The sequence below is a fragment of the Lathamus discolor genome, chromosome 1 (assembly GCF_037157495.1).
Source record: "Lathamus discolor isolate bLatDis1 chromosome 1, bLatDis1.hap1, whole genome shotgun sequence".
NCBI classification, from domain to species: Eukaryota; Metazoa; Chordata; class Aves; order Psittaciformes; family Psittacidae; genus Lathamus; species Lathamus discolor.
This window is the reverse complement of record NC_088884.1, coordinates 100,994,851-101,005,128: the sequence shown is the minus strand read 5'-3', so window position 1 is coordinate 101,005,128 and position 10,278 is coordinate 100,994,851. Positions and strand designations below refer to the sequence as shown.

Sequence of the window (10,278 nt, the reverse complement as noted above, 5' to 3'; positions counted from 1 at the left end):
AGAGAAAAAGCTCACGTTCATAAATCCTACCAACACAAAATATTTGATTCTCACTATCCATTTTTTTTTTACTTGTATGAAGACTTAGATTAAAGAGGTGTAATTAATTAGAATGAGCACGAAATGAAGTTGCTAGAGAGATAAATTAATAATTTACAAGGGCTTGTTTGGCAGTAATCTAATAATAGCTTTTGAAGACCAGTGAACACAGCAGGATCAGCTCTTTCCCTAAGCGTCATAACTTCAGAGAAGGAAAAGGATTATAACCACAGTAAAAATATATATATATTTATATATTTATAATACGCAGTGTAAATGCAGAAAAAACCTGCCTTTTTATCATCATCATCATCATTATTATCATCATCATCATCATTTAAATCAAAATACTTTTGAGACGTCTCTCGCAGCGCGAAGCCTCACTCTAGGTTCAAGTTTGGGTCCCGGGGAAGCCCTGGCGTTGCGGCCACGCCGCTGTGAGGGGCTCCCTTCGCGCTTGCACCCAGGCGAGGTCTGTAAGAATAAAAACCAGCGGTACTTGCCGGGCCGGGTCCGGGCGGCGGCTCCGCAGGGAGATTCCCCCAGAAAGTTGGGCACGGGGCGGGCTGTGGGGTGGGCTGGGGAAGGGGGGTTCCTCCTTTCCTTGCTTTTTTCGTTGCTGTTGTTTAGTTATAATTTTTTTTAATTATTATTATTTTCTGTTACGGTGATGCTGTTGGCTCCCCGCGGCCGCGGCTCAGATGCCAGCCGAGTACTTCATGCGCTTCTGCTTCTGGCGCTGGTTGCAGAACCAGACGCGGACCACGTTCTTCTTGAGGTCCAGCTTCTCGGCGATGGCGGCGATCTTCTCGGAGGAGGGCCGGGGCTGGAGGGCGAAGTAGGCCTCCAGCGAGCGCTTCTCCGGGGCGGCGATGGAGGTCCGCTTGCGCTTCTTCTCTGCGCCGCTGAAGAGTTCTGGCTTAGCCAGCTTCTCGCGGTGGGACTTCTCGGCCTCCTCCAGCCAGGCCTGCAGGATGGGCTTGAGGGCGATCATGTTGTTGTGGGAGAGGGTGAGGGACTCGAAGCGGCAGATGGTGCTCTGGCTGAGGGAGCCCACCCCCGGGATCTTCAGGTTGGCCAGCGCCGAGCCCACGTCGGCCTGGGTCACCCCCAGCTTGATGCGGCGCTGCTTGAATCGCTCAGCAAAGGCCTCCAAGTCGCGAGGGTCGGCGTCCACGTCGCTCATGCAGCCCATGTGGGCCGGCAGCCCGTGGCCGTGGGCCATGCCCAGCGCCGCCGGGTGCATGGGGTTCATGCCGGCCATGTGCGGAGCATGGCCCGGCGTGGAGACCACGGCGCCGTCGGGGCCTGCCATGGCCCCCAGCGCCAGCCCCGGCGTCAGGTGCTCCAAGAGTTCCCCCTCCAGCGCCTGGTGGGGCTGGTGGTGGTGATGGTGGTGATGGTGGTGGTGGTGGTGGGTGCCCGACAGGGCGGACGGGTGGGAGATGGGCACCGAGGAGGAGGAGGCGGCCGAGGTGCAGGGGATGGTGTTCATGGTGTGGTAGGTGGCGTCCGGCTTGAAGGGGCTGTGGTGCGGCGGGTGGTGGTGGTGGCTCTTGCTCGGGGAGACGATGTCCACCGCTGCCAGGGCTTCGGCGCGGGCCAGCAGGCTCTCGTCCAGACCGCCGAATATATTGCTCTGCAATTGCAAATAGAAGGCACACATAACGCTCAGCAGGGAATTCGCCTCCCCGCGCACTCCGCCGTGCCACTAAAACCTTCCCAGCATGTTAAAAGAGAAATCCTGGAGAAGGGGAGGAGGGGGGAGGTTGAAGAAGGGGGGAGGAGAAGAGAAGAGGGAGCGAGCGGGGCGAGGGAGCGGGCGCGGCGCGCAGCCGCTCGCACAGAGGCAGCCAGCGGCGGGCGGACGGGCGGGCGGACGGACGGGCGGGCGGGCGGGCGGACACACACTCGAGCCGCACGCAGCATCTCAGGTCATAAAAATTAATACGAGCGGCAGGAGCCGCCGCATGCATAAGTTGGGCGAGAGCCCGGCGGCGCCGGGTGATTTGCTGCGCGGCCATGAAAAAAACATCAGGCGGATCCGGGGGCCGCCAAGGGGCTCCCCTTAAAGCGGGGCGGCGGGCGGCGGGCACCTACCGGAGGGGCGGGCAGGCAGGCCCGTCGCATCGCCTCCGCGCCGCCGCTGCCGCCGCCGGGGCCGGAGCCGGAACCCGAGCCGGAGCCGGAGCTGCTGCTGCCGGGTCCGGAGCCGCGTCCGGCGGAGCCGCTGGTGCCGTTGCTGCTGGGGGAGCTGGCGGCTGGGGCGGCAGCTGCGGCGGAGGGGCAGGGCGAGGCGCTGTGCAGGGCCGAGTACTTGGTTTCGTGGAGGCTGCCGCTGCCACCGCCGCCGTGGGGGAGGCCGAAGGGCTGCTTGCTGCTCAGGGACATCATCATGGTGCTCGCCGCTGCAGCGGCCCGGCCCGCCTGCAGGCAGCCGCCGGAGGAGGGCAGGGGCGCGGGGCCGGGGGCCAGGACCCCCCGGAAAAGCCACAGGAGCCCCGGCCCCTCCCCCCCCTCCGCGCCCCCACGCCCCAAAAAAATAAAAATATAAAAATTATAAAAATCCGACTCGGCCCCCGCCGCCCGCACGAGCCCCGCCGGGGGGACGCTGCCGGCAGAGGCGGCTGCGGAGAGCCGGGGATGCGCGGGGAATGCGCGGGGGATGCGCGGGCTGCCTCCTGCCCGCCCTCCGCCCCGGCGCTCGCCGCCGTCCGCCGCCGCCTCCGCTCCGGCGCCGGCTCTCGCCTCTCGCGAAGTGCCCTCCCCGCCGCCGCGCCGGTGGGTTTTACTCTCTCCCCTCCCTCCCCTCCCCTCTCGCCTGTCACTACAGCCCAACTCCTCGGGAAGGGCCCCTCCGCGCCTGCCTCCTCGGCCCCGGCCCCCCCGCTGCCGCTCCCTGCCCGCCCCCCGCCCCCCCACGCGTGCTCCGGCACTCACCGCCGCGCCGCGCCCCGCAGCCTCCCGGAAAGGGGAGGGAAAGAGCCAAAAAAGAAGGGAAAAAAAGAAGGAAAAAAAAAAAGGGGGGGGGGGGGGAGGAGCCCCCGCCTCAAATCTACCTCCATGAAATAAAAAACTAAAACAAAACAAAACAAAAAGAAATCCTGTCCCGGCTCCTCACAACGACCCCGCACCCGGGGAGTGTCCCGGGCGCTGCCCTGGTCCTGTTGGCCGCTCCGGGGGGCGGCGGAGGGGAGGACAGGGAGAGGCGTCTCGGGAATGTCTCCCTCCTGGTGTCCCCCTTCCCCACAGGCGGGGAGCAGGAGGGATCGTTCTGCAGAAGGGCAGCGCTGTCCCGGCAACTTCCCCCTGCAGCAGTCTTGAAGAGAGGAGAAGAGGAAAAGAAATAAAAAGGAGAAGGGAAAAACAAAAGAGAAAGAGAAAAGAAATCGGTGAAAGTCAATTTTACTGGCGGCGGCCGGGTTTATTTCCATGAATTTCACTTTGCAGGGGGAAGGTTAAAATAAGTGCTTAGGTGTTTAATTTCTCACCTAAACAGCAGACTTGGTAATTTTAAGGGAAATAAATAAAAAAAATTACATTGTATCAGCTCTCACTGTCGCCAGCTCGGAGAAATGAAATAAATCAAAGTTAAAAGCTTGAGTATCATTTAATTATGGTGCGAATAGCGCTTGGAAAGAAGTAGAACAACATCTCTAAACAAATTATGGCCGGGCCAGGAAGGAATTATTAGATTGAAATTTCATTTAGGCTCGGGAGACACAGCGCTTCAATATGTAATCTGTTATGCCTCATCTGATTTGTATGCTTAATTCAGCTTGACGAATTTATTAGTTTTCATAATAGTAAAAAAATTGAGCAGCACTATGGGCTAATGCATTGTGTGTACTATAAATTGTATGTCACCGTTGAAAGGCTGAAGTCTATAGAAATCTTTTATTAATGACAACATAGGAAAGAGGATTTTCTTGCAAGCCTTTAAGGAGTTCATGCCAAACCTCCGCGCCTCGCGTCTCAGTAGGCTATTAACATATCGTCATCTTAATTAGGCTACTTCATGAGTGATATAATTTCAAACTTTAAATTATGTTCTAATTAACAAGGGTTGTCCAATTTGCTTCATCTTCAAAAGGCTTTTGGCTTGTCTAATTACTCGAAAGCACCGAGCATCTCCAACGCCACAGAAAAAGCCATCAAGAATATTTTTGCCTTATTTTCAGCAGACCCGGGCAGGGCCCAGGCGGGGCCCGCCGAGGCTGGCGGGGAGGAGGCTGCCCGTCCCCCCGCCTCTCCGCCTCCCTCCGCGGTCCCGGCCGCTCCCGCACTCCATCCCCTGCCGCAGCCCTTCGCGCTTCAGCCCCGGCGTGCCAGGAGGTGCGTGCGGGCGAAGGAGGGAAACCTCCCGCTTCCTGATGGAAGGGAGAAAGAGAAAAAAAAAGAAGAAGAAAACACCTCGTTGGCGCCGGGTCCGCGGAGCCGAGGAGGGGCTTTGCCCGCCCGGCTCCCCCGCTGAACTTCGGCAGAGAGAAGGGCGAGGATAAACCCCCTCCACGCTATACGTTTAACCCCTCCCGCACGGAGTTTAATTACTCGCAATAGTTGTTCTAATGTATGCTGTCACACGGGAGAATTGAGAACGCATATCGTTAATATGAATTAATCTTGATTTTAATAGCAGCTGACAACCCGTCCTCCGAAACGCCGAGCGCTCACCGCCGCCCCGAGCGGCCGCGACCGGGGTGCGGCGGGGTGCGGAGCAGCGCGGCGGCACAGCTGGGAAAACTTTCCCCGGTGTCGGGCTCCGGGTGGCGTCCCCGCGGAGGCCGCTCCTGCCGGTGGCACCCCGGGCGAAGGGGACTGGCGGAGGGCCGGGCCCCGCGGAGCCCTGGTAACCCGCTGCCGGCAGCGCCCTGCCCGCGGCCCCGCCACCGCCGCCTTTCCCTATTGCCCCCGTTTCCTGTGGTTTTGGGGGTGCTCGCTTTTGCTGCCCAGCTGCACCCTCTGCCCGCTCTGGCCAGGGAAGCCCGGGAGAGCGGCAGCAGCGGCGGGGCCCCCGCCGCCCCCCGGCACATCGACGGTCCTCCGGGGCCTCGGGCCCCACAGCCGGCTCTGAGCACCATCGGGCCTCCTAAATAAAAGGAGAGCCCTCGCCCTCCTTACCCACGCCCACAGCCTGACCCACGCAGACATCTGGGGAGAAATCACTGTCGCCTCTCATGTATCCATGTTCTGATTTACGATTAAAATTTAAAGACGCACATTCATATTTTACCGAACCTAATGCGCCCTATGAATTTTTAATCCATGAAGATGCGGGCTACACTTCGAGCAAACTCTACCTTTGTTGTGAGCACGGGGCAGCACCAGCCCCAGTTCTACCTGAGGGGCTGCCCCTGCAGCCTCCCTGCCGCTCTCCTGGTGCTCAGGAGGGGACACCCGGTCCCTCCTCCGTGGGTTCAGACGGGTGGCTGCAACCCTCGGCGCGGCGGCAGCTACCGGAACAGGCCGCCCCATCGGGCCGCACCCCCTGCAGCCTCGCCCCCTTCAGCCCGGCGCCGCTGCCTGCAGCGGCTCCCGCTTCCCCTCTCCTTCCTTCCAAATCTGGTTTCTGGATGGGCAGCCGCCGGGGGTGCAACCTTGGCGGGGCCCCGCCGCCCCTCGGCCTCGCAGGGGCCGCTCCGCCGCCGGAGGCAAAGTCAAGTCACGAAGTCAAACTTAAAGCCCGGAACGATCAATGAAGACTTTTGCCGTCCGTGGCGCCTCGTGCTTCCTGGCACTAAAATAAATGCAAGAAATCGAAACTTAATTACTTGAAAGAAATCCAGAAATCCCTCTGCATAATTTATCCAGGCATTTTCGTGGCTTTTGTGTTGAATGCATGCGTTTAACTCCGCAAGCTTCCCTCCCCGACGCCGCTCCCCTCGGCGGGCAGTGGCTGGCCAGAAGCCGGCCCGTCCCGGCGGAGCCCCGGGCTCCCGGGCCCCGCCAAACCGAGGGGCAACGGAAGGAGTTGGGGGGCTCTCTGGAGGAGACAGAATATAGCCCGGGGTCGCCCGGCCCTGAGCTGAGTCCTTCGCCCCAGCTGAGAGCATCTCCGGGGGCAGGAATGCAGGCAGGGTGGTGTGAGGTACCCACTCCTCACCGCCTGCGACGTCTGAGCCCTGAGTGAGGCGCTAGGCAAATATTTCCTGATCAGGAGTGTCTGGTGTAATGGAAAGTGCCAATAAAGTAACTCAGTTACGCTGATAAACTCCCCCCTTGTCTTTAATGATGCTCCCGTGGCCTCTGCAGTCTTCCTTATGAATAGGGTATGACACCTGCGAGCTGGGGGTACTACATTAACTGGCAATGCAGCTCTGGCCTCCTCGTTTGCCATCTAGCCCGACTGATGGGAGCCTGTTCGGTGGGGCTTCTGCTGAATTCATTAGGACTGGGAGTCTGCCGGCTCAGGAGCAAACTTTATCATAGACACCTCATCGAGAAGTTGAAGTAATGTTATGAAAGAATGAAAAATACATTTGGGAGCTGCCTGGAACTGAAGTACATTTTGATTTAACTTACATTAACAGAAACCTAATGTAAAAGTGAAGGGATCTAACAAAACCATTAATAATTTAAAAATAATTACAGATAGTCTATCCTTACTATTCATAACCACTCAACATTTTAGACAAAGAAAGCTGAACATTCTTTGTGGGAGAAAGATGTGAGCAGACTGCTAAGCAGGAGCCATTTGGGTCACACTGCCTCTCCTCTGCCCACGTACATACATGGGGTGTTCCAAACGGTGCCCAGGGCACCAGTCAAAAAGTACTTTTCCAGGAGGGAGGGTGAACTTTTCCAGGAGGGAGGGTGAAAGCTGGCTGGAGGTGGAGGCAGGTCCTACCTTTGTGCAGGGCTTTCTGGCAGGTATATGTCAGGGATGTCAACCCCTTCTTCTCACTGGAGCTGCTGTTTGAGGTGGGCCTGGTCTGGCACGGGAGACCAAGGATGCTCTCACACCTCCTGGGGTTCTCATGAAGCTCTGCCAGCCTTGGAGGCTTCGGGAAAGGCCTTTTTATATCCGTAGCTTTGGTTAACACTAGTGGCAATGGTGACTCCTTGCTGTGCCACACTATTAAACGACAGCTGATATCAGCACCATACATCATCTGTTTGGCTTGCCATGGCTCCATACAGAAGTTATTTTCAATGCATCATTTTAATTCAAGTTTCCATCATATGCTTTATAGCTCAAGGGCCTTGAGCATCCTGCAAAGCCAAGATTTTGCCTGTGTTTCTGTTCATTTGTTGGGGTTTTCTTTGAGATACACCTGCTGTCCAAACACCGTGTGAAATCAAAGCAGCTGGATATGCAGCAAACTTCACTGCTTTTCCTTACAGATAAAGTAAAAATTGTAAAGAGGGAAATTCACAGGCATAAAGTGTCTACTACAGGAAAAGAAATACTGGACAACATGAAGTAGGTAAGAAGTTCAGTTTTAACTCTCACAGCAACCTACCTTACAAATAGTCTCACAGGTGGGATCCCTTCCTAACCACTTCCACAACCACTCCTTGCATTGCGAACATTAAGATCTCAGGGATCATTAAAAAAAAAATAATCCTCTAAATCACACTGCAGATGTCCCTGGGACTCTACTCTTGCTGATTTAGACAAAACCCTGGTATCTTAGATTACTCTTCATTAATGTTTTTCATCAATTTCCCTTGTTATAGATGTATTATCACGAATCATATTCCAAACACATCCCCTAATTAAGCAAAAAATTCCTCTCCACCTCTCTATGCCATTTAAACGGAGCAATGAGAACTTGTGTGTTCAGCCTGGTGCCCAGGGGCTGGTGGCAGGCAGTCCGTGCAATAAAAGACAGTGTTCATATGTCAGTGATCTTTCGAGATTTGCTCTAACTCACAGAAACCATTTTGATTTTCCATTTGGTCACTGACATGGGCATGTTCTCACCGCAGAGCTCTCAGCCCTTCCAAATGTTCTGTGTCCTCTATCTTCTTCCACAGTGTTTTGAAGGTAAATCTGAGTTCTTTTTCTGCTCCTTCCTTCATGACAGATGTTGGCTGATGTCTTTATGTGTGCCCACAATTCACTAGGCACCATCACAGAAAAACTATGACAGGTGATAACCATTGAAAATGGTGATGAAAACATCACATTTCTGAGAAGGCTGTCACCAATGGATAGATGCCATTTTAAAAGTGATTCAACAGTTGTGTCACTGGGTTGGTGTTTGTAACTCAGTCACTAAACAGTGATAAAATACTCCCTTAGCTAGACAGCATTCTGTGGCCTCATGTGAGAGGTATATAAGGTACAGCTGTGGTATTTGGTGTGCAGCGTGGCATGTTCCATGCTTTCCATGGGCAGTTTTGGTGAGGTTTTGCATGGACACATCTTGCTTCTTGAAAAAGCAGTGGAAACTATGAATTGTCCTGTTCTCTCTCTTTGACTCTACGTCCATATGATCAGACAATGATGAGACTCGACCCTGGTGAGAAGGAAGGCCCACTAGGACCAGTGTTTGTTAGAAATACTAGACACATGGTGAAGCATCTGTTCCCGCAGGACCAGGCACGCTGAGCTCAGACTTAGTCTACAGGCTCAGCCTCCTTGAAAACCAGATTTTAGTAAATTCTCAAAAGATACATCTGTGCATAAGAGCAATGGTAATGGTGGTGGGGGTATGTCCACCTTACATGTGGGAATAGACACTTGTCTACATTTTATTCAAAGCTAATCACAATCCTCTTCTTTTTTGGGAGGTTAAAATTCAGTAGAATTGCATTCCACCTTCCCTACAACCTTTGGGCACACATCAAAGCCCTTCCCTTCACACACAGAGCATGGGCAGATATCTGCCTCTCTTCTCCTATCCCTTTTTATAAATGAAATTTTGTATGTTCTGAAGACTGTTCATATGATGAAATCATATTGTGAAATGCCTCTGCAGCTGCTACCGACATTTCCTATCGGAAACAGCCTGTTAGGAGTATGTTGTTATGTAGCTCTTCCAGTCTTGAGTCAGCAATTGAATTCCAGTGAAATCTCTTACCAAAGGCAATCAAACTGATCAATGGGAAGTTTGGCAGTAACATCAAACCTGATGAAATGATTCTGTGTTAAGAACTCCAAATACACACACAGAAAAGGGGACAGAGCAGAAAACAGGACTACGAAAATAAAGACTAAGACAGAAAATAAATGATACCCAGGAAAAAAAAAGGGGGCAAGAGATTAGAAACTGACTGACATAAGTAGCCAATCTAATACAGAGTTTAAAACGCAGGCAGCACAGTTGTCTGTAACACAGACTTCTGCAGAGGCATTTACTCAGAAGAACTCTTATCCACACATCCTGGTATACATATCTTGCTGAATTAGGCTGAACTAAACTTGTGCTTAACCTGTTTACTGATTGTTTTGACCGGGGAGACAGGGGATAATCCAAAGAGGCTGTCATTTTAAAACTTTCAAATATCAAGCTGCATATGTCTGCACACATGCCTGTTGCTATGTATATATGGTAGATATAGCACCAAATAGTATTTTCACTAGTTAACCCTTAGCGGTGATGTTGCCTGGCAGGTACCCTGACACAGTGAACTTCTTTGAGCAAAATGCATTCGTTTTTCTTGTTTCAGCCAGCACGTTTTCCTGGAGCAAGTCAACTTGCTGCTGTGCATCCAGGAGTTGGAAGCAACACTTTCTAACAGGTCCCAGCATCCCTGTCTTTCCCAGTGACTTGGGCTTCCAATGTGCTTGCCTGTTTCTGGAAATATTCCTGCTGGCTTCATACACTCTAGCCCCAAAGTAGGCCAAAATGATGGGGCTGGTTTTTTTGTGTGTTTTTTTATTTTTTCGGGATGGGGGGGGGGAGGGGATTTTTTTTTTTTTTTTTATTTATTTATTTTAGCTTGATACATTTTGTTAATAGCATTTATGGGTATTTTTGAATGAGAGTGCTGGATCTGACAAAGCTTTTACCATCGTTAAAAACCTGTCTGCTTTAAATGCTGATAGCTATGGAATGGCTCTTAATAAGGAGGGATGGACTCGGGCGCGTCCTGCCCGTAGTCTGTCCGTGGTGGTGACCGGCAGTGCAGCATCAGCTGCGGGGAAGCCGCCAGTGTCTCCAGCGCAGGGTGAGAAGGGTGCGGATGGCTGCTCCATCCCTACGGACACAGCTGGGGAACCCTCCAGGGGGCTGCTCCCTGTTTTCTCCCTGGAGGCCGAGGCAGCCCAGACGCCGGGAAGATGGGCTC

The 10,278-nt window shown here is 53.7% G+C and overlaps 1 protein-coding gene across 1 annotated transcript; it reads right to left on the bottom strand.

Annotated features, from left to right (window-relative positions):
• Positions 1-736: 736 nt before the first annotated feature.
• On the bottom strand, positions 737-2,436 carry POU4F2 (POU class 4 homeobox 2). The gene is made up of 2 exons (XM_065665200.1): positions 2,140-2,436; positions 737-1,678 (listed from the first exon to the last, which is right to left on the bottom strand). The coding sequence occupies exons 1-2, from the start codon at positions 2,434-2,436 to the stop codon at positions 737-739; spliced, it is 1,239 nt and encodes a 412-aa protein (XP_065521272.1).
• Positions 2,437-10,278: the final 7,842 nt, after the last annotated feature.

Bases quoted from the DNA above. Each gene is read 5' to 3' on its own strand.
- POU4F2 (XM_065665200.1), bottom strand. From the start codon at position 2,436: ATGATGATGTCCCTGAGCAGCAAGCAGCCCTTCGGCCTCCCCCACGGC. The intron at 1,679-2,139 runs GTAGGTGCCCGC...TTGCAATTGCAG, and splicing joins CCTGCCTGCCCGCCCCTCCG to AGCAATATATTCGGCGGTCT.